The sequence below is a fragment of the Dipodomys ordii genome, unplaced genomic scaffold (assembly GCF_000151885.1).
Source record: "Dipodomys ordii isolate 6190 unplaced genomic scaffold, Dord_2.0 Scaffold13, whole genome shotgun sequence".
Taxonomy (NCBI): domain Eukaryota; kingdom Metazoa; phylum Chordata; class Mammalia; order Rodentia; family Heteromyidae; genus Dipodomys; species Dipodomys ordii.
Window position 1 is genome coordinate 18,150,324 of NW_012267229.1, and position 23,257 is coordinate 18,173,580.

At 53.7% G+C, this 23,257-nt stretch overlaps 1 protein-coding gene across 1 annotated transcript in view; it reads right to left on the reverse strand.

Annotated features, from left to right (window-relative positions):
- Nucleotides 1-398: 398 nt before the first annotated feature.
- The window catches only part of Kiaa1755 (KIAA1755 ortholog), a 27,357-nt gene continuing 4,498 nt past the window's right edge, over nucleotides 399-23,257 (reverse strand). Inside the window, exons 4-15 of the mRNA XM_013010703.1 lie at nucleotides 20,067-21,384; nucleotides 19,425-19,622; nucleotides 17,324-17,447; nucleotides 15,829-15,922; nucleotides 15,032-15,115; nucleotides 13,727-13,843; nucleotides 10,558-10,656; nucleotides 9,150-9,298; nucleotides 6,829-6,967; nucleotides 5,093-5,215; nucleotides 4,240-4,479; nucleotides 399-1,070 (exon numbers count right to left, since the gene is read on the reverse strand). Of these exons, the coding sequence (XP_012866157.1) occupies nucleotides 399-1,070; nucleotides 4,240-4,479; nucleotides 5,093-5,215; nucleotides 6,829-6,967; nucleotides 9,150-9,298; nucleotides 10,558-10,656; nucleotides 13,727-13,843; nucleotides 15,032-15,115; nucleotides 15,829-15,922; nucleotides 17,324-17,447; nucleotides 19,425-19,622; nucleotides 20,067-21,384 (3,357 nt within the window). The remainder of the gene's footprint in view (nucleotides 1,071-4,239; nucleotides 4,480-5,092; nucleotides 5,216-6,828; nucleotides 6,968-9,149; nucleotides 9,299-10,557; nucleotides 10,657-13,726; nucleotides 13,844-15,031; nucleotides 15,116-15,828; nucleotides 15,923-17,323; nucleotides 17,448-19,424; nucleotides 19,623-20,066; nucleotides 21,385-23,257) is intronic.

The following is a 23,257-nucleotide window of genomic DNA, read 5'->3' on the forward strand; positions in this document are numbered from 1 at the left end:
TGTGTGTGTGTGTGTGTGTGTGTGTGTGTGTGTGTGTGTGTGTGTGTGTGTGTGTGTGTGTGTGTGTATGAGTGTGTACTCGTTCTGAGGCTTGCATTCAAGGCCTTGCGTTCTGGGTTGGCTTTTTTATTCAAGGCTGAGGAGCCTTACCTCAGTGTTTTTGCTGGTTGATTGGAGATAAGTCTTTTGGATTTATCTACCTGGGCTGTTTTCGAACTGTGAGTCTTAGGTCTCAGCCTCCTGAGTAGCTAGGATTGCAGGCGTGAGCCACCAGTGCCTAGCTTGGACTCATGACTTTTCGCTTCCCAAAGGATGGATGGCCAAGTCTCCGTAGTAATAGCAGGGCCCCAGCGGCCTCTAGCCTGGCCTGTCACAGTCACCCTGGAAGCGGGCCCCGGCTACAGGGAAGCAGGCGGACTTGTCCGGGGTGAGCTCTCCAGCGATGTCTGTGAGTCTGTCCCCTCTGAGGAGAAGCTGCCCCTGGTGGGGTGGGGGAGCTGGTTCAGCCTGGGGGATGGCTGCAAGATAGGAAGATGTTCTGGAACAGTCTTGGCCAGCTCACAGGGGCCTTGCTCTTCACCAGCCTCAGCCTGGCCAGCTTCCTGGCGTGGAGGGTCTGCCTGGAAATTCCGCTGCAGCCCCCCTCTGGGAACCAGAGGAAGCCAGCAGGGTTTTGGCAAATGATTCACACCCAGAGAGTCCTGGCGGGGCAGGTCCCATGTCCCCTGGGAAGGGAGTTCCCCACTCGGACCCTGGCCCTTGGTAGCTGGCCCACCTAACTGGGCCGTGGGAGCCGCAGGGCATGGACAGTGTGCCAAGGCCTTCTTCAGTAGGGTCTGGATCTCCTCATGTCTGACCCGCGCCTCTTCCCATAGGTCCCGGCCCAGGCTAGCCCGGCTCAGGGAGGCCACCTGCAGCTTCATGGCCATAAGCTTTTGGGCAGGAAACTCAGACTCCAGACGCCACAGGTAGCGTTGGAGGCGGCGCTGGTCCCCGGGGCTGGCCCGTTGGGCCTTGCCCAGCCTGAGCTGAGCCATCAGATCCTGACAGTCCAAATGGAACCAGGTCATCTGGGGGTAAAAAGAGAAGAGGTGGGGAGTGAGGACAGAGGGGGGGGTTCCATCTACAAGAAAGGCTAAGTTGTAGTAGCAGATACCCAGTGAACATTAGGCACCCCTATCTTGGTAGGTTACAATAAAGATGATTTCTCTCCCTGCCAGGACACCCCACTGTCAGCTAGAGACAGCCTCTCGGCATCTTCTAATAGACCTATGGGCTGGCAGGCCTATTCCTTTCTGGGGCTCAGCTTGCCTTGTTTGTAAAATGGGTGTACAATAGATAATCATTAAAAACAAACAAACAAACAAAAAAGCCTGTCAGGCGCTGGTGGCTTACGCCTGTAATCTTAGCTACTCAGGATGCTGAGATCTGAGGTTTGCAGCTCAAAGCCAGCCATAGAAGGAAAGTCCGTGAGACCCTTAGCTCCGATTAACCACCAGAAAACCGGAAGTGGAGCTGTGGTTCCAAGTGATAGAGTGCTAGCCTTGAGTAAGAGAGCTAAGGGACAGTACCTAGGCCCAGCGTTCAAGCCCCGTGACTGACCAAAATAATAATAATAATAATGATAATAATAATAAGCCCTTGTAAGAGCTAAGCATGTGGCTTCCAGGAGGGGACAGGTCAGCAGAGGGAGGAATGTGACTGTGACAGTCTTGGTGGGTCACCTATACAGCCAGGAACCCGGTTCCCAGGGAGGGGGTGGAGGAAGTGGGACTTGGAGCAGTGACGCAGTTAGGCCCAGGGTCACACAGCGAATCAGGAAAGAGCTAGGGTTCCAACTCAGATCTGTCTTGCCACACCCACCCTCCCCAAAACAAAACTCCTGTTTCTTGCCAGAAAAAGACACTGGCTGGTCAGGAACAGGAGAGCCATCCGTCAGAGCAAGCCCCTCACTTCGGCTGGAGTTCAGCTCATCGTGTGAGTCTGCCTTCCCTAATCCCTGCTTCCCAAAATATATGCATGCTGCCAAGGCACACGGGGCCCCCTGCAGCTCAGCAAAGCAGGATCTTTCTCTCCATTAATTCCCGACCTGACAGCCAGCCGCTGGGCTGCAGGACTGCAGAAGCATTTTCTCCAGAGATGGTCTTCCCGTGGATTAAGGAAACTTGTCTTTAGACAAATGGGTTCATATTCTCCATAGCACACGCAGCTAGAGGCTCCATAAATCCCCGTTAGCAGCGCAGTCCTGTTATTAATATGACCACAGAGCCCAGGCTGCTGTACAGAGCGGGGATCAAACCCTGCACTGGAATGTCCTGTCTGTCCTGGGCTCTCCCTTCCTGGCTAGGCTAGACAGACATAGATGCAACCAGAATGGGCTCCAGTGAGGAGGAGGACGTGTGCTGAGAGAGGAAGAAAGAAAAGAAGCCAGCTGTGTAAGGAACAGCTTCTGGAGCCTCAGGAATAACACCTGCAACGGCCTCAGCGCCGGAGTGAGTTTGGCTGATGTAGGAAGGCCACTGGAGCAGAAATGAGCAGAAATCAGTGAGCCTGGGAGAGAAGCTTCCAGAAGCCCCTGAAGGAATTCCCCTTCCTCCTTCTGCTAATGACAATGAAGATATTATTTATAATAATTCTGAATTGTGGCAGGCCTGCTCTGGGAGTGACCTGCACTGAATCGAATTCTCTCACTACCTAGCAAGACAGGTACTCCAACCAGAGGGCCCGGCTTCGAATCTCAGCTCTGTGGCGCTGGCAGCTGAGTGGCTCTGGGCAAGTCATCCAACTTGTCTGGTTTCTCATGTATGAGTCCAGTGCCAAACAGGTGTGATCATCAAACAAGATACAAAACGACTAGAGCAGGGCCAGAAACATGAGTTTGTTTTTTGTTTGTTTTGGTGGTTGTTGTTTTATTGTTTTGTTTTGTCATTCCTGGGGCTTGAACTCAAGGCCCGAGCACTATCCCTGAGCTTCTTTTGACTCAAGGCTAGTGCTCTACCACTTGAGCCACAGCTCCACTTCCAGCCTTTTCTGAGTAGGAGACTCTCATGGACTTTCCTGTTAGGGCTGGCTTTTTAGTGCAGTCCTCAGATTTCAGCCTCCTGAGTAGCTAAGGTTACAGGTAGGAGTCACTGGCTCCCGGCTTGTTTTATTTATTTATGTTTCCCCACCGAGACTGGGACTCAAATTCAGTATCTGATGTTTTCACTTGTTGGTTGGCGCTCTACCAGCTGAGCCATGCCTCCAACCCCACAAATATCATTATTATTGTTATTATTACCAGTTTGCTGAGGCTTAGAGAGGTAGAGACTACTGTTGGGGGTCACAGAGTTCCTATCAACATATGTGGAACACATCCTGCCTCTTCCACCTCTCCAGCCCCTGGGACAGCTGAGAGGGGACGGGGGGGGGAGGGGGGGGAGGAGGGGGCGTGTCACATCCTCTCCCCCCGCCCTGTCTGCCCTCAGTTGCCCCAAGGAGACAGAGAGGGCTCTGTCTTTCTGGGTCCCCAGACATGCGTGAACTGCTGGGGTCCTGGCCCTGCGTCCTGCAGCACCCTGCGTGGTCTCCCTCTGCGTGGGGCAGCCTCACAGCTGTGGGCAAAGGTCACGCTCTTCCCACACTCTGTCCTTTGTGGCAGATTGGGGGGGAGGAAACCCCAGGGCACTGGGCAGCGGCCAGTCCTGTAGCTTTCTCTCCGGTGTGGATGGGGTCAGCTCTCCTAGACTGCTCCCTGACCACCTGCAGGCCTTGGTTTGCCCTCCAGGAAAAAAAAAAAATAAACCAAGAGTTTTGTCCGCTGAGTTTGGGAAGGGCGTCTTGAGGCCAAATCTGGCCTGATGGCTGACACCTCCTTCCCCTCTCCCACTCCCTGGGTGACCTTGAACACATCCGTTCCCGCTTTGCGCCTGGATGTTCTCAAATGGAAACTGGGAATCTGGCTGGTGGCTCTCCCATGTGGAATGTGTGCCTGCCCACGCGGCCTCTGCTCATGTGGTCTCTGCACGTGGGACCCTGGACATCCTCATCCTCACCCCCCTCTCCCTCCCAGCCGGTGGCCACTGGCACAGGACCAAGACACACCTGTCCACACAATGGCTCACTCCCTTTCCAGGATCTGTCTGGGTCATGGGTCATGCAACTTGCCCCACACCGTGTAGCCCTCCCTCCATCCCCGCAGAGGGGGGGTGTCTGTGCCAGTGATTCCCCCCCACTCCCGTCCCTCCCCCCAAAGCTCACCTTCTTGCAGAAGCGATGCAGGTAGAGCAACGTCTCCAGGTCTGTGCGCTGTCGCTCGGCCGCCATGTAGAAATGGGTCAGCTTGGCCTGGAAGGCTCGCTGTGTGGCAGCAAAGGCCACCAGCTCGGGGAGCCCCGGGCCGCCGCTGCCACCGCTGCCACCGGCCTCGCCCGGCCCTCGGCCAGGAGCTCCCAGCTGGGCCGCCTGCTTGGACAGCTCCAGCCCCCGTCGGTACTGGGCCTGAGAGGAGAGAGAAGGTGCCACCAGGGGCCTGCCTGTCTGGATCTCCCAAAGGCCCGCCCGTCTGAGAGGCTCTGTGTGCCTCAGTTTCCTCATCTGTTAAGTGAGGGCTTCACAATGCCCACCCTTGCAGCACATGGCCCAGGCTCAAGGCTCTTGACAGTTTCCAGGTTGGCTTTGACAGTTCAGATCCTTCTAGAAACTTCTTGGACCCGAAAGCTGGGGGGGGGGGCAGAGGCTTTTCTGTGTCCTACCTCTCATTGGTGTCCCTGTTTGTCCCCATTCCTGTCCTCCCTGGGGGACTGAAACAGGACAAAGCTCCCTGAGCCCACCGTGAGCACAGGGTCCCCTCTGACCACGCAGGTGGAAGGCAAAGCCATGGAACCTCCTTTGAAAACTCTTGCTGCAATGGATTCTGAGGTATCTTTGGGGCTTGCTGGTCTGGGAGGGCTTCCCGGAAGAGGAAACGTCTAAGTTGAACCCTTTAGGACTCCAGACGGTCTCCTTGTGGCCTCTGAAGATTCTCCTGTATATTCCCAGCTCTACCTCTCCTGGCCAGGCCCCCAGCGCCCTCTCCTGGCTCCAGCCAGCCCCTCGCTGCTCTGGCACACACCGCTGCCTGCAGGAAGAAGTCCTCGAACTCCGCATGGGCCTTCTCCACGCTCTCCGCACGGCTGTCGGCGGGGACGAGTGCCCGCAGGCACTGGCTTCCCTCCCGCTCCATCCAGGTGCTGACCTGGGCGGGACAGGAGGTTTGCATGTGAGCAATCCCTAGGGAGACACCCTTGGCCCACCCCCCACTTCCAGGAAGGCCACTGTCCTCTTGTCCCAAGTCACACAGAGACCTGGACTGAAGCCCTGCAGTGCTGGGCGCAGGCTTGGGGCTCGTGTTCAGCACACTTTAGCTCCTGGGAGAGGCCGTCCTGGGCAGGGCCCTGCACATGGGCGGCTTCTGTGTGCACAGCCGTGGCCAGGGCGACCGAAGCCTGTGATGGCCATTCCCTGCTCCCTGGTCACACAAAGGTGAACTCAGGGGCAGCTGCCAACTGCACAGGAGGGAAATGCCGACCAGGAACACGCGTGTGAACCTGGCCAGCAGCAGATAGACTCAAACAGAGGGGACAAAACGCTCTCTGTGAATACACGGTCCCTTCTTGGGGGCTCTTCTTTCGTTGAGGTTGGTTTCTAAACAGGGTCTTGCGATGCAGCCCAGACTGGCTTTGACCTCTCAATCCTTCTGCCTCAGTCTCCCCAATACTAGGATTACAGGTAGGACCCACCACTCCTAACTTTAGGATGTCTTTAAGAGATTTTGGTGTTTGGGGTTTTCTGTCGTTGTTGTTTGTCAGTCATAGAGCTTGAACTCAGAGCCTGAGTGCTGTCTTTGAGCTTTTTCACTCACAACTAACACTCTACCATAGCTGCGCTTCCATTTTTCTGGTAGTTAATTGGAGATAAGAGTGTCATGACTTAATTTCCTGGGCTGGCTTTCAACTCTGACCTCAGATCTTAGTCTCCTGAGTAGCTAGGATTACAGGTGTGAGCCACAGGCCTCTGGCTAGGAAGTCTTTTAAAAGAAAAAAAAAAATAGCTACTATTGCCAGGCATCAGTAGGACTCACACCTGTCAGCTCGCTACACAGGAGGCTGAGATCTAAGGATCTCAGTTTGAAGTCAACCTGGGCAAGAGAAGCCCATAATACTCTACTCTCCAATTAACCAGCAAGAAGCTAGAAGTGAAGCAATGACTCAAGTGGTAGAGCACCACAAAAAAACAAATTTTAAAAATAACCAACAACACAGGGACAGTACCCAGGCCCTACGTTCAAGCCCTACTGCCAGAAGAAAGAAAAAAAGGAAAAACTCCTATTCATTGACTTTGCCCAAATGACATGGCACTAATTATCTCCAGCCAAGAACGAGGGTTCAGAGGCGTGAATGGTCCAATAAATGGCAGGGGCCAGAGGCAGGGCTGAGCTCTGCACCCTGAGCCATGGCCTGGGCAGGGGCAGGGGCGTTGGTTCTGGGTACTGGTGGGGCAGTGCTGGGACGGGATCCCCATGAGACGCTGGAAGTGTAACCACAGGCAGTCACGGTCCCCCTCCTCCCAGCCACGATGCTCTGGTCTAGACATGGGGAAACCTAACAGCTTCCTCCTATCATTGGTGAGAGATGAAGCTCTAGCCTGGGGTGTGGCACCCAGCTGGAGCAGCTTTGGGGGTGTCTTTTCCCGTGAAGCACTTACTGCATGCCCTGTCCATCTGCCAGTCTGCCAGTCCCTACTCCAGACAAAGGAACCTGTCTGCGCCGGCTCTGCCCCCCCCCCCCCCCCAGGCCGGCCGCCCCTCACCTGGTGCATGGCGGCTTCCAGGCGGCCCAGGCGGACGTGGAGCTCCAGCCTCCCCAGGTGATGGTTGGACGCAGTGACCAGGACATGGAGCTGCTCATCCACAAGGCTGTACAGGGTGGCAGCTTCAGCCAAATGGCACCTGGGTGGGGGTCGGGGGCAGAGAGGGTCAGCTGAGGCTCCTGAGGTCCTCCCCTTCCCTCCCTGCCTTCTATGGCTGCCCAACACAGCACCACTCCCAGTCTCCGTGGCCCTGCTGGGATCTCTGGCTGCTGACTCACTGTGTGACCTTGGGTAGGTCTCTAGACCTCTCTGGACCTTCCAAAGCCCACCTTCCAGGGTAGGACTTTGCCTGACGCCTCTACCTTTTGAGGTTTGTTTCCCAGTTGACAAATGGGAATAAAAGAACACGGTGAGGTATTAGTGATTTAACCCGGGGAACGTTGAGAAATTCATATCCAGGGCCCCGCTCCCCCACTATCTAGGCAGACTGCAGATGAGGCTGGGATTCCAGAGCTTTCCAGAGTGCCTCATGTGGTCCCCAGGAGGCAGGATGAGAGCGTCCATCAACTGGTCAGAGGCCTGTGGCTGTCACAGGGTCATCAGCCTCTGCTAGACCCAGGGCAGGGCGGGGAGGGGGGGGAGGAGGGGGAGCAGGGGATGGGCCCAGGCCCAGGACAGGCAGCAAGGCCTGGCCAGAGCTCTTTCATAGAATTAAAAAATGGCCAGAGCCACAGGACCTAAAGGAAAGGGAAGCCTAAGACAATGGACGTGGGGTGGAAGAATTCACCACCTGCCCTGCCTGCCCTGCCCTGCCCTGTGACCCCATCTTCGGGAGGAAAGGGAGAGATGGATGGGCCCCCCATCTGCCTAGCCTGCTCATAGTAGCTGCCCCCCCCAGGAAAGGGGTGAACGCCCACCCACCCCGGGGTGCAGGAAGGGGCTGGAGGAGGAGGGAGGAGCTGTCCTGGCCAGCAGCGACTTCCTGCTAGGATTCCAGAGCTTTCCCTTGAACAGGCCCACAGCGCCCCCTGGTGGGCACACTGCACAACGTCTGGCAGGAGCTAAGGTGGACAGGAGGGAGCTCATCCACACAGGAGGCAGGGGCACCCCGAGAAAAACCTCCCCACAAAGCATTGCACCAAGCAGGAAGGTGACCTCTCGCCAGGTACCAGGTCCCAGTGCGGCCAGTGCTCCCTTCTGCGTGAGCCTGGCCCTGAGTCTGGGGATGTAGCTCAAGGACATAGTCAACATTCTGGGGCCAGGCTGCTTGGGCCCAAGTCCCAACCTCCTGCACATCCCAGCTGTGTAGCGTGGGGCTAGTTCCCTGACCTCTCTGAGCTTGACCCCTCTGCTGTGACATAGAGATAATACTGGATCTCCTCCACAAGTCAGGCTACTCGTACCTCCTTAGTACAAGGCTGTACACACTCTTAAGTGCTGTGTAGGTGTTGGCTCAATAAACAAATTGCTCCTAAAAGCTTATGCAAACTTCGCAGCCACGTACATTGGCTCGCAAATGTATAAGTAGCTGTGTTGGATTGGAGAGAATATTTCCATTTGCTGAGGGATTCAATTACAGGTTGAGAGTCTCTTAGGAAGTATTTTGGAGTCGTTTGGGTTTTTTTCTTCTCCTCCTCAGATTTTGGAATTTTTGTCAAACAGCAATGAGCTTTCTTGGAGTCTAAACAAATTCACACCTTTCCCAGCCTCTGGGAAATTTGATGCAGTGGTTTGAATCGGGGTTGTGCACGAAGCCAAGTTTCACGGTGTGGAATTTGGGCTGACAATGTCTCAGAGTGTGGGATACTTGGGATTCTTGCCTTTCAGATATGGCGCCTCCCCTCCAACTCATGGACTCTTCCCACCCCCTTAGGGTACTCAGATGTTCCCCACCACCACCCTGCTTCCAGCCACTCTAGGGGGCCATGGCTAGCTGAGACTTGAGGGGGCTGAGCCTTTGTTATCATCTGCCAAGCAAGAATGATGAGGCCCTCGTGGCTCTATCACAGGGATAAATGAAATGGGGCCTGCAGGGCTCTGCCCAGCGCCTGGGCCAGAGATGGGTGCAGGGGTGCGTGGACAGGGAGGGGACAGACCCCCCGATGCCACTCCAGGTTGAAGATGGCAGGAATGAAGGCGAGGTGGCAGAGAAGAGACAAGGACTTGCCAAGCCCAGAGCAGGAGGTGGCAGAGGGTGGGGGGGCCTGTAACACACAGGGTCCCAGGCTTCTGGGGGGCCATGCTGTGTGTGGCCCCCTCTCTGAGCTCCCAGGCTGGGGGAACAGGGTAGGGCTGGGCAGGGAAGGCCTGAGCATCCGTACCTGACGTCGGGATTGGAGGCCAGCCTGCTGGCCTCGCGCTGCAGCCTGGCCAGGGTGGTTCCACCCTCCTGCTGGAGGCTGAGCAGGCCCGGGTCCCTCAGCACGGCCTCCATCAGCTCCTTGGACTTGCTCAGACACCTGGCGGCCTCCTGCCAGCATAGAGAGGCCCTCTGAGGTCCAATCCCTGCTCTCCCTTACCACCGCCCAGGGCTCCCCACACCCAGACCAAACCAGACTTCCCCAGGTCCCCCACCAATCTGTCCCTGGATCTCTAATGAATCTCGTCCAGCCACGCCCCTCGGTCACCATGGCAACCTCATGGATGGACTCCATCTCTCTGGACAGACTTCCCAGCCTGTTCCCTGCTGTGCTCTGGATCCCTCCACAGTCTGTCTTCACTCCACCAGGCCGTGGAAGGATGGTAAAGGGCGAATCTTACCATCCCCACCCAACTCTGCCTCCCCATGGGCCTCCCTGCTCTTCCTGCACACTGCAAGCGTAACCTGACCCAGAGCCTTTGCACAGGTTTGGCTTCTGCCTAGAGCTCAGTCCCCCTCAAAGGCAAACGTCTTAAACTTCAGGCATCAACATAAATATCATTGTCGTCTTTTCCGAGGTCTTCTCTCCTTTGTTGTTATCCTCATCCTTACTTCCCTACTATCTGGAACAATTGTTTTTTGGTTTTGAGTTTTTTTTGGGGGGAGGTTGTTGTTGTTTTTTGTCATGGGGATTGATCTCTGGGCCTGGGTGCTGTCCCTCAGCTCTTCAGCTCAAGGCAAGCACTCTACCACTTGAGCCATAGCATGACTTCTGGTTTTCTGAGTGGTTAATTGGAGATAAGAGTCTCATGGACTTCCCTGCCTGGGCTGGCTTTGAACCACGATCCTCAGATCTCAGCCCCCTGAGTAGCTAGGATTACAAGTAATTTTTAACTTTTCCTTTCCATTCTTCCTTTCTTTTCCTTTCCTTCCTTTTTCTCTTTCTTCTCTTTCCTCCCTTCCTTCGTTTTGAGAAAGAGTCTTTCTGTAGCCCAGGCTGGCTTCTAATTCACTATGTGATCCAATCTAGATTTGATCTCTGCGTCTTCCTAACTCCACCTATTGAGTACTGGGATTATAGGCCTATGCCACCATGCTTGGCTCTACCTTTCCATTTCATTGCCTAGTGCTGGAGATCAAAGCCGAGGCCTGGGGACAAGCGCTCTGCCACGAAGCCCCAGCCAGCCTCTGCCCCGGTACTATGATCTCCTCCAGACTAAGGCAGTTTGGCTTGCCCCAGACTGGGACCCCTTGCAGACAAAGAGCAGGTGCCAACCCAGTGAATGGCTGTCCTGTTCACAGAACCCATGGTTTGTGGAACCTGGGGTGCACCACGACTCCCTCCCCCACCCTGCCCACTCCAGGCTCACCTGGGCCCCCCCTGGGGGCTCGCCCTTCTTGAACTCATCGATGGAGGCCTGCAGCAAGGAGGAGGCCTGGCGAAGGTCAGCCAGGAACGGGTCCAGAGTCTGCAGAGGCCAGAGCGGCTGTCAGACCCAGCCGGGAAGGCCGCCCCCACCCAGGGAGGACACAGGAGGCAGCGGGCAGTGGTCACAAACACCAGGGGCATCGGAGCCCTGTGGAGAGCTGGTGATACCAACCGTGTGTGTGTGTGTGTGTGTGTGTGTGTGTGTGTGTGCACGCGTGCACGCACATGCACACGCTCATGCACATGCGTACATGTGTACCAATCCGGGGGTTTCCACGCAGGGCCTGGGCACTGGCACTGAGCTTCTTTGCCAAGGCTAGCACTCTTCCCCTTGAGTCACAGCTCCACTTCTGGCTTTTTGGTCATTAATTGGAGATGAGAGTCTCCTAGACTTTCCTGACCAGGCTGGCTTTAAATCATGATTCTCAGCTCTCAGCCTCCTTAGTAGCTAGGATCACAGGCATGAGCCACCAGGGCCCTGCTCTGAAAGCCGGCATGTCTAATGAGCAGGCCACGGTGGATGCTGCCATGCAGGGGCGGGTGGCAACCACACTCAGGGAGTGGGAGCCAGTGGAAGAAGACAAGACTTAGCAGCCCCACCCTCAGGGGTAGCTGGGCAGAGGAGAAGGAGGAGAGGGAAGAGGACGGGGTTGGGGGGCACACATGGCTTGGTCCCTCTTTTAGCCAAACTTCGCCACCTGCTGGCTGTGAGACCTTGGGTGAGTTACTTAACCTCTCTGGGCTTTGGCTTCCCCTTCTGGGAAATGAAGACCACAGTGGTTTCAGCCTTAGAGGGTATGGGAGGATTTGATGGGTGAATTTGTGCAAGGCCCCAGGGAACCCAGTACAGAGGTGAGTCACAGCCCCCGTCAGTTTCATGTTCTGGGTCCAGTAAGATTTCAGAGCCAGGCACTGGTAGCTCATGCCTGTAATCCTAGCTACTTAGGAAGCTGAGATCTGAGGATAGCAGTTTGAAGCCAGCCCAGGCAGGAAAGTCTATAAAACTCTTATCTCCAATTAACTACCAGAAAACCAGAAGTGGTTGTGATTCAAAATGGTAGAGTGCTGGCCTTGAGCCCAGGCCATGCGTTCAAGACCCATGACCAACACAAAAAAAGAAGAGGAAGAAAAAAAAGGAAGAAGAGAAAGAGAAAGAGGAAGAAGGAGAAAGAGGAGAGAAGAGGAGGAGGAGAAGGAAGCGAAGGAGAAGGAAAAGATGAAGAAGACAAAGAGGAAGAGAAAAAAGAAAAGGAAGAAAGAAGAGGAAAAGAAGAAAAGAAGAAGAGGAGGAGGAAGAAAAGAAGATGAAGAAGATAAAGAGAAAGAAGAAAGAGGAGGAAGAAGAAGAGGAGAGAAGAGGAAGAGGAGGAAGAGGAGGAGAAGGAGGAGGAGATTATTTCATTCTGGTAAAGGAGAGATGGGCTACTCAGGAGGCTAAGATCTCAGGATTATGGTTCAAAGCCAGCCTGGGCAGGAAAGTCTGTGAGCCTCTTATCTCCAATAGACCATTCCGAAAACTGGAAGTGGCGCTGTGGCTCAAGTGGTAGAGTGCTAGCCTTGAGCTGAAGAGCTGAGGGACAGTGCCCAGGCCCAGAGTTCAAGCTCCACAACCGACAAGAGAGAGAGAGAGAGAGATGGGGTAAAAAAATGTAACTGAAAAGCCACTGGATTGACCAGGGAAGGGAAGGGGAGCCTGGGAGCAGGCAGGAAAGCGGCCATCTCAAAATTGACCTCTGGCCCCTGGGTACTCATGGAGCTCTGGTTCCAGGGACCCCCTTGGATACTAAGACCCAAGGCGGCCCCAACCTTAACATAACTGGGGAGTCGTGTTTGCAGCCAGCGTCCTGCACTCCTACCTCATCTCCAGACCACTGACAACACCGGGTGCAGCATAACGCCACGTGAACAGCTGTCCTATCGCAGCGTGTTAGGGAACAAGACGAGAAGAAAAAGGCTGTGTTGAGGAAAGACGCAAGTTTTGCAAATATTTTCCATCAGTGGCTGTAGGAGCCGTGGATACAGACAGCAGCTGCACTGCCCGTTTGAAACCAGACACGACTTTTAAAAGATCGCCTGAGCAGAAAGCAAGTTAGGCACCGTCTGTGAACCTGGAGGTCAGGTTTTAACTGGGGGAGGGGGAGAGGGGAGGACATTCAATCGTGTCTGGGAAGATTTTAGCCTTTCACAATTGATGGGAGAAATGGAGAAAAGCTCCCAGCAGAAGCAGGTCCCTGGAGCCCCACGGTGGCCAGTGCAGGCGGAAAGCTGGGGCGGACACCCCCGGCTCCGGCTTCAGGGAGCTTGGAGCTGCAGCTCTGCAGATCTGTGGGCCATGGTGAACTCTGCCATCTCCAGTGGCCTGGCAGTTACACCAGCATGCATGGCCCTCGAGGGGCTGTGGAGACGAGTGAGGGCCCTGCTCTCCGCAAAGACCCTGCCTGCCCAGGTTGTGTGTATGTACACAGCAAACACCAGTGAACTTATTCCCAGTTGATGCAAGTATACATCTGAGCACGGGCCAGCTACTCTTCTAAGCAATTTGACCTCATTGTCCATTCTCACACGCATTGTCATTGTCATCAGTATTATTATTATTATTATGTGGTCCTCCTCTTTTCTGATGAGGAAATCAAGGCTAGAGGAGGTAAGTCCCTTACCCCAGGTCTTATAGCACAGTTGGGGTTAGAGCCCAGCTCAGAATCAGAACTTTGCTGGGCGCCAGTGGCTCATGCCTGAAATCCTAGCTACTCAGGAGGCTGAGATCTGAGGATCATGGTTCAAAGCCAGCCCAGGCAGGAAAGTCTGTGAGACAGTTATCTTCAATTAACCACCAGAAAACCTGAAATGGAGCTAGGGCTCAAAGTGGTAGAGCACTAGTCTTGAGCAAAAAAAGCTCAAGGACATAGCCTGGGCCCAGAGTTTAAGCCTCATGACAGACAAAAAGAAAAAAAGAAAAGAAAAAGAATCTGAGTTTTAACTCATCTACCCAATGCCACCATTGCAAATGTTTGTTGAATGACTATTTGTGAAACTCATAGCGTTGATGGATTAGTGAGACAAGGTAGTTAACAGGGTGAGGGTCAGGGGCTAAAGGACGCGAGGGTAGACACCTGGAAGAATTGCACCCACTCTCTGTGGCGGTAGGGAAAGGAGCCTCCCAGGGTGTCGGGTAGCTGGCTGGAGTCCACATGGTGGCTGAGGGCCTTCAATGAGGTCAGCACCTCCACCTGCAGACAGAGCAGTTAGTCAGGAGAGCCAGAGGCCTCCATGCAGAGACAGATGTCTGAGGAGGTCCCACTGAGGTCCCTGTCCTGGCACCAGTCCCTTTCCCACAGTGAAGGTTCAGAGTGGCTCCTGGGGACCCCCGTCTTGTCTAGAAACTGACAAGTCAAACATCAGAACCAGGCCTTGGCCAGGAAATAACATGTACACAAGCACTGCTACCACCACTTTGCTAGCCTGTGCTCAAGGCAGACATCACTAATCCATTGCAGCACTGGTGATTTCTTAACATCGTTCCTTTTTGGGCACTCACATGAATTGATTAAAAAGGCCACATTTCCAGAGTTCTTGAACTTTAATCTGGGGACCCAGCCGAGATGTGCTGTCTCCTCCTGGGGGCTGATGAGAAAGGTCACCAAATCCTGCCCCTAAGATGTGGAGAGGGGGCTGGGGGCAGTTTGAATCAGGCAGGGGTAGGTGCAGAGTCCACCAACATAGCGCATAGGTGGCAGCCACGGTCCCCCTCGGCGCACATTAGAAACGCAGAATCTTGGTCCCTGCCAGAGCTCCTCAGTGAGAACCTGCACTTTGATGAGATGCCTTCTGCTCAGATCCCACAGGCTGGGCTGACCCTCAGCCCCGAGGTCTCACTTGGCAGCTCAGGCATGTACCACCAGGCTTTGAGAGATGCTCACACTGTGCCTCTTTATGAACCAGGAAGGAGACCTATGAATCTCTTGTGGGACACATACTAAGAGGGAACTGCAGGCTCTTCCTAGCAAACTCTGAACCCACCAGGCCTGTAGTCATTAGGAAGGGAAATGGCAGGCAGTGTGCAGGAGGCTCTAAGCCTGCTCTGTGTCTGGCTTGCAAGATGGCACTGTGCCTCAGTTTCCCCAGCTGAAAAGCAGGGAGAGGTGGAAGTTTGCATAGCCAGCCCAACCTCTCAGTCACATGGAGGTGTGTGCCAGGTGTTGCTGGGATTGCCGGGGAGAAGGGGCCAGTGCCTGACCTGGCCATGGCTCTCATGGAGTAGCAGCAGGAGCAGGTAGCATGCCGGGATATGAATTTCTGTTCCTATACTAGGTTATCTTGAGATCAATTCCAGTGCATGAATTCTGGGATTCTTCATCCCATCATCCCAGCAACTCCCCTCCTCCACTGCCTGTGACCCCCTGCACCATCCCTCTAACCTGGACTGCAGGTAGGGCTTGCAACAGGAGAGCTGCCTCCTTCTCTCCCAGGAAGAACAGCGCTCTGAGGGCTGGGACCACAGCCTGTTGATGAGAGGGCTCAGATTCAGGGCTGCTCAGTCCTCACTCCCTTCTGCGCTCCCCCTCACCCCCCTCTGAGCAGGCAAATAGACCTGCCTGGTGAGAGTCTCCCACCAGAGAGCAACAGGGCCAGGGGTGCTAGAAAGCTTCCTAGATGCCCCCAACCTGGGCCTTACTTTCCCCATCTATAAGTCAAAATCATGAGTTGAGTTCACACGAAACCTCCTCCATCTATCTGGCTGTCCATAATAGCTCGTTTGAATCTCCTCCATTCTCAGTTCAGGAGGCTGCTTTGTAGCCAATCAGGATGGTACATTCTCCTGCCCATTCAGATTGGCTGCTGGGTGGAACCAATCAGCACTAATGAGACACAGAAACTATCTCTCTTTCCTGGTGGATTGAAATGAGACTCTGTGGATTTAAAGCTGCTGGTTGCCACCAAGTAGGGAATGGGGCCATCAGTACCCCACCCCTAAGGAAGACAGAGCCAGAAATAGAGAAAGTTTATGCCCTTTGACCAAGCCATACCTGAAGCTGGTTAACGCCTGAACCAATGTATTCCCTTTGTCAGTGCTGGGTTTTCTTAGTGGCCACTCAAAGTCCCTGCCTGGGGAGTCCTGCTTCCAACACTAAGCCCAATGGATCCTGCACATACTAGAGTCCCAGGCTGACTTACGAGGGAAGAATGCTGGACAAGTATCCTAGCTCACACTCACCTGGGTGGCCTGCAGGGCACTGACCAGGCCAGGCTGTGGTGGCTCTTTCCTGGCATCAATCACTACCGCCAGCCCCTTGGCTTTCTCTTCTGGCCTGAGGGTGAAAAACAGAATCTGCTGACTTGGCTGCAGCCGGGGGCTCCCCAGGTGAAGGGATCTAGGGGAATGTGAGGGAAACCGGCTGCAAGAAGCCTTGATTCGTTGCTGAGTGCGTCACCCTTCAAGACCAAGTTCAATACCACCTCTGGGAAACCCTCCAGGATTCTCCTCTGGGAAATCTGCTGCCTCCTCTTCAGTGGTCCTGCACCAACTTACATGGCCCTGATATCAGTGATTTACCCACATTCACCTACCCATTTGAATGGGCAGAGCTTTATTTTGTTCAAGAATCCAATTCCCTCCAAAGAACCACGCCCCTCAGGGATGGCTTCTGATTGGTGGAAGACACACTAGCACCACAGTTTCCCTGGCCAATGATTGGTTAGGTGAGGGTGCCAGCTGATATAGCTCGACCCAATGCGATGAGAGGGGAAGTTCCTGAGACAGACAGGGTCTCCTGTACAAAGTTCTTACAGGAGCTGTAGGAAAACACAGCAACATCTGCTAAAACATTTTGAATTGCGATTTCTGTTGCTTGCAGCCAGCATACTCCTAATGGATCTGCCCCAGCAAACTGAGCTGACAATGAGCCACTTTCCAGTGGTTAGTTTAGGATTTTCCCACCCTCACCTTCCTACCCCATCCTGGCCCCCACTTATTTGGGTTTGATGACCAGGGAGACTTAGAAAATAACTCCAGCTGCCTTAAACCTTACAGTGATCACCTCATAGACAAAGCCAGGAGTGGGCGCCATGGGTAGGGAGCTACAGACTGCTGGTAGTATCCACTGACCTGGGCACCTTACTGCTCAAGTCAACCGAACAATAACCACCCCAGCCCGGTGGGGCTGTGCCAGAACTCATGAGCTCGTGAATGTAAAGAGCCCTGTGAGAGTGAAGAGCAAGAGATGTGCAGATGTTTGTGCTTGCGACTGCCTGCCCCAGAAGGGGAAATGGAGGCACAGAGGCCCAGTTGCAGACAGGGAGGAGAGTTCATAACGCACACTCCCCTCAGCTGTACCTCCTAGGACCCCACTTTGTCCCCAGAGCCTGCTGGTCAACTCCTGATTTCAGGTGAGCCTCAGAGGAGGGGGTTTGCACTGCCTTGAGGTTACAAACCAACTTGGTGGAGGTGGGGGGGGGGGCTACAGCCACAGCTCCAAGCAACACCTCCTCTGGGGGCCTCAGGGTAATACAGCTCTTCTCCAGCCAGTGAAGCCAGAGTCCAAAGATGGGAGCGGAGCAGGGGGGGGATGGGGGGGAGAGGGGAGGATGGAGCCTGTCCTACCCCACCCCCCAGCCCCAGCATCTGGCCCAGGACCAGCTCTGTGGACACAGGATCCGTGGCTCTCCACCCAGCGCCAGGTCTACATGAGATGGAGCAGTCAGCCCCTTACCTGGGGACACTGCACAGGAAGGCCAGCAGCTGGGTGAGCGCTGAGGCCTGGCACCATGGCGCCTCCCAGTCCCCCTCTGTGGTCGACAGCAGCAGCAGCGGCCGCCCAGCCCTGTCCCGACCACCTGCAGGGGAAGGATACAGTGGGGGCTATGATGGCAGCCACCACAGGAACCTCTCCTGGTGGCTCCAGGCCTTTGTCCCTCCTGGTCCCTCTGTCTGCAGTGCCCTTCCTTTACAAGCCACGGCTCTGCATTCTCCAGCCCAGAGGTAACCCACTTGCCCAGGGCTTTGTGTGTCTAGGATCCCAGATGGGTTCACATCTTGAGTCTGTGCCCACTGGCTCTGTGTCCTTAGGCCAGCCCAGAAACCTCTGAGCCTGTTGCTTGGGGTAGATGAGACAAATAAACTGGATTAAGTGAGACAGCTCAGAGGACAGTTATGTGGCAGGGACTAATGAATCTCACTCAACCCAGGGCCTGCTGAACCACAAGTGCAGCCCCCTGGCCTCCAGCTCCCTGTTCCTTCTTATAGACTCAATCGTGGGGCACAGACAGGCTGTAGTCTCTTGACTGGAGTAGCTCACTGACTCACCCAGCACCCCCCCATCTCAAAATCATCCCATAGTTAATGATTGACACACCCAGAATCAATTAACAACAGTCATCCCTCCACACTTCAGAGTTTCTCCAAAGGACAGACCATAGCCTTGAACATTCCTTCCCCTGCCTTATCCTGCTTAGCTCCCTCCTCTTGTTTCAGGAGCCTTCCTCCAGTAAATCATTTCCCCAAGAATTGATGGCTCAAGCTCTGCACTAGGGATCTAGACACACACACTGTGGCAGAAATTTGAATGGGTGGATGGACAGATGAATAGATAGATGGATGGTTAAGTGAACTGATGGATGAGCAGACAGAGGGAAATATGGATGGAGAGATGGATATTTGGACAAATGGATGGATGAATGGATGAATGAATGGATGACTAGATGGATGGATAGGTGGGTGGATGGATGGATGGATGGATGGATGGATTATAGACAGAGGAAAGATGGGTGGATGGATGGGTAGGTCACTGGATAAATGATGGATGGATGGGTAGATAGATGGATAGATGGTTAGTTGGATTGATGGATTACTAAACAGAGGAAAGATGGGTGGGTGGGTAAATGGATGGATGAATTACTAGACAGAGGAAAGGTGGGTGGATGGATGGGTAGGTGGATGGATGGATACATTTATTGCTAGTCAAATGAAAGATGGGTAAATTGATGGGTAGGTGACTGGGTGGATGGATAGGTTAGGAGGGTAGATGGATGGGTGGATGGTTAGTTGGATTATTGGATTACTAGACAGAGAAAGATGAGTAGAAAGATGGGTGGATAATAGAGAAAAGTGGGTGGATGGGGAGGTGAGTTGATGAATGGGTAGGTGGCTGGCTGGATGGTTAAATGGGTTGATAGATTACTAGACAGAGGAAAGATGGGTGGATGGATGGATAATAGAGGAAAGAGTGTGGATGGGCAGGTAGGGGGAGTGGATGGATGGTTAGGTAGATAGATGGTTAGCTGGATTGAAGGATTACTAGACAGAGGAAAGGTCGGTGGGTAGATGGATGGATGATTGGATTAGAGGCAGAAACAATGTGTGGATGGGCGGGTACGTGAGTAGATAGATAAATCAATAGATGACAGATTGATGGATTATTGACAGGGTAAAGGTGAGTAGATGGATGGATAGGTAGGTGAGCAGATAGATGATAAGAGATGGATAGATGGATGGATGGATGGATGGATAAGTGGGGGGATGGGTGGTTAGGTGGATAGATGGATTACAAAACAAAGTAAAGATGGGTAGATGGAAGGATGCCTAGAAATTGTTTTCATCTAATCCAAATTCTTCATTGGGAAGAAGAACCTGAGTCAGGTAGGTTTGGCCTAGGATGAAGGCCGCCTGGACTTCCCCTGCACCTCTCCATCCTCCAGCTTCTGAGATAGCCTGGGATGTCAGCTCCCTCCCCTCCCCTCCTTTCCCTTCCTCCTTCTTCCTCTCTCTTCCCTTCTCTCTCCTCTCTCCCCTCTCCTTTCCCCAGAGCCCAGAACCTGGCAGACAGGCTATCCTGGAGTGGAGAAGCTCCACACACAGAGCCCCAATCCTGGGTGCAGGCTGTTGGGGCTCCTCCTCTGAGCTGGGGCTTCTTTCTAGGAGGGCTGAGGAAGCTTCTGGAAAGCCAACTGGCCCCGCAGACGGGGGGTCTGATTCAGCAGCAGGGCCAGACGTTCTGGTGGGAGTTGTCCCATCTGAGGAAAAGCAGTAACAGAGAAGGATGTTGGTCAAAAGATGGATTTCCTGAGGGAAACATTTTGCCTCCCAACTGATCATACAGTGTGTTATCTGATCTATCCTGGGTCTGGTGCTGCATTGGACTCTTTACGTCTGGTATCTGTGAACCATCAAAGCAACTCTATATGTAGGTGAGATCCCCACTGCACAGGCCAAGAGACCTGCGCTCCGAGCAGTGAAGAGCCTAGGTGAAGCCACACAGCCTGTGTGTGGTGATACTGGCATGTAAACGCCCACAATTCCTTTTCCCAATCCCAGACCTCTGACTGGAAGCCATTCACAGGCTCCACCAAGCACAAAAAATACCCTGAAACCAAGCCAGCCTGCTGGGTCCTGGTCCCTCACCTTGAAAACCACCTGTAAGCCATCTCCTTGGCTGGCTGGGCACATGAACACTTTACCTTTTCCTGAGGGCATGGCAGAGTAGAGAGGGCATGGGATTTTCTGAGATAGATCATGCTGGATTATAGACTTCCCCTCAGGCACCAGAGGTAGCTTCTGCCCTTTCAAGAAAGAGAATTTGAGCCCTGAAAGAGGGGACTCAGAGGACGAAGAGGTGTTCTTCACAGCTTGAGTCGATGGCTTGGGAGCACCCCCATCTTCCTGCATGGTCTTCTCCATCTTTGTTTCACAGGCGGAGGAGGCTGGGGACAGGCGGGGAGAGGATGCTTGTCTTGGCCCAGGCCTGGTCATGGACTCTGGGCTTTCTAGAAGTCCTCGTGTCTTAGATACACTTGGTTCTTCGGGGACACTTGTCCCAAGGTCAGAGGTGCAGACCGGCAGCATCTCAAGGACCTCAAGGCAGGGCTCTGGGGCCTGTGGCTCTGAACAGTGGACAGGCGCTTGGTGACTGACCTTTCTCTTGGAGCCTAAAGCGCAGGGCCCCTCCTCAGAGCTTGCTGGCTTAGTATGAGCCTGGTGGTCCCAGGAAGGTCCTACACTGGACCCTTGGAGAGACAGACTCCCTGGAGACATAGGGATCTCTGTAAATCCAGATAGTTCCTCCTGGGTCCCCAAAGTCCACCTGCTGGATGTCACCACTTGCCTGCCGGAAGAATTCCCTCTACTCTCTTGGGAGAAGCTCACGAGAGCCACGTAGTCTCCCTCCAAACTCTGGCTGACTACGCCATCCATCCTGAAGGCCACTTCTCCGGGCCTAGCTTGCTCAACCTTGATGAGGCCTGGATACTTGGTCACAGATGTCTTGTCCTTACCCTTGCTCAAACTCTGGGCCAGAAACAGCTGGCTGCCTGGAGAGCTAGTGGAGTGCAGCTCTGGGGGGTTGCTTGAATGAGATGCCTCCAATTGAAGAGTGTCCTCAGCGGGGGAGGGGACCTTCACTGTTTGGCATCTGTCATCCACAAATATCGGGCTGGTGATCTTACTCCAAGGGACGGGGACAATCCCGTTTCCTGAAGCCACCAGGCAGTTATGCAAAGGACTTCCCTGGAAGCTGCTGTTGATGGTCTCCAGCCATTGCTGGGTGAAAAGGAAAGGGTAGGAAGATTCCGTAATGGGCCTCTTGTCCACAGTGCGGAGGTCCAGTGAGAGGTACTTAATCATCATGCGGGCAGACTGCTCCTCCCAGGACTCCACTTGGAAGTAGAAGTCACCCTGACGTAGCAGGAGGGGATTGAGGGGAGCGAGGTGGACCACCACCTCGTCCCGCAGACACAGCGGCCAGCCCTCATGCAAGAAGACACGATGGACATATGAGTCCTGCAGGCAGAAGGAGAGGGCAGCAGAGTCAGGCCAGGAAGGACCTCATCCCAAGGTCTCCTGCCTTCTCACGGACCCTTGCGCATGCGGAGGACCCTGGAGAGGCGGGAGAGGTGCTCAGGGCATGGCAGTGAAGAGGCCCTCACTCTCAGGGTAGGCTCTCTTGACTCATGCCATCTCGGCCCTGAACTTGGAAATGCTTGCTGCTCTACTAACCCAAGCTCTGAGCACCAGGTGCTACTCCATATGCAGCTCCCATGTGCCTTCTTCTTGCTTGGCTTGTCCCCTCTCCCGCCCTGTTCTCATCTACTGCCAGACTTCTCCCAAGCCAGATCAAGCCTTAGCCCCTACTATTAAAGCCAGAGAGACATGGGTACAGAAGGTTTAAATAGCTAACCAATGCAAATTACTTAAGTGCACTAAGGCTCCAGCTACCTATCTGCAAGTAGAAAAGATAATATATGACAGAAAGAGTACGTGAGATAGATCATGAATGTTTGAGAACAGCAGCACACTTGGCTTCTCATAGGCTGATACTCAGTAACTATTCACCTGCATGCCTTTGGGACACTTGCCCTTTAGAAAGTGGTGGGCTTTGTCAATTAAAAATGAAATTAGGAGCTGGGAAGGTGGCCCAGTGGTAGAGTGCTTGCTTTGCATGCATGAGGCTGTGGGTTCAATTCCTCGGCACCACCTATGCAGAAAAAGCCGCAAGTGGCGCTGTGGCTCAAGTGGTAGAGTGGTAGCCTTGAGCTGAAGAGCTGAGGGACAGTGCCCAGGCCCAGAGTTCAGGCCCCACAACTGACAAAAAAAAAAAAAAAATAGTCCTGGGCTGCTTTTATGCTACTTGCTAGTTTTCAAGCAAAGCAGTTACTGGGCAAAGTAAAAGCAATATTGAGAAGTCAAGAAATCCAATTCTGTTGTGAACTCACCAGTTGACCTTGAAAATGCTATGCCAGCCTTTTAACTTTGGGCCCAAAGAACTCTTTGGAGTTGAGTGTTTATTTGTGGGCTTAATGCTTAATTCTCCATTTGTGGGTAAGAAGATGGCAGATGAGGCAAATCTATCTATCATCTAATAGTGGCTAGTTCTATCATTTGTGTGTGTGTATGTGTGCGTGTGCGTGTGCGTGCGCGTGCACAAACACATGCACTGTCTTCCTAGGGCTTGAACTCAGGGTCTGAGCACTGTGTCTGAGTTGTTGTTGTTTGCTCAAGGCTGTTGCTCTACTACTTGGACCATGCTCTACTTCCAGCTTTTTAGTGGTTAATTGGAAATAGAGTCTCATAGATTTTCCTGCTCAGGGTGGCTTTGAACTGCGATCTTCTGATCTCACCTCCTGAGTAGCTAGGATTGCAGGTGTGGGCCACAAGAACTGAGCAGCTCGCTGTGTCTTCCTGTTTCCCTTTCTCTCTTTGAACAGGTACAAGAATCCCTTTCTGGGGGCTAGGAAGATGGTTCAGTGGTGTAGTGTTTGCCTTGCCTGCATGAGGCCCTGTGTTCAATTTCTCAGCACCACATAAGTAGAAAAAGCCAGAAGTAGCGCTGCGCCTTAAACGGTAGAGTGCTAGCCTTGAGCTGAAAAGCTGAGGTACAGCACTCAGGCCCAGAGTTCAGCCCCGCCCCCCACCCCACATTCAGCACCCTCCCTTCCCCCCAACAAAAAGAATCCTTTTCTTTAGAGCCTCTCTACTGGGCTATGTAGAACCAGTATTCGACAGTGACACCAAGTGGCAGTAACATAAACTGCACTCCATTGATTGAAAGCAGGTTATTTCTCTTGGAAGTCTGGAGTCCTCTAACTTGCAAGTCCCAGACAGTCTTCTATAATTTGAATGTGTGTGTGTGTGTGTGTGTGTGTGTGTGTGTGTG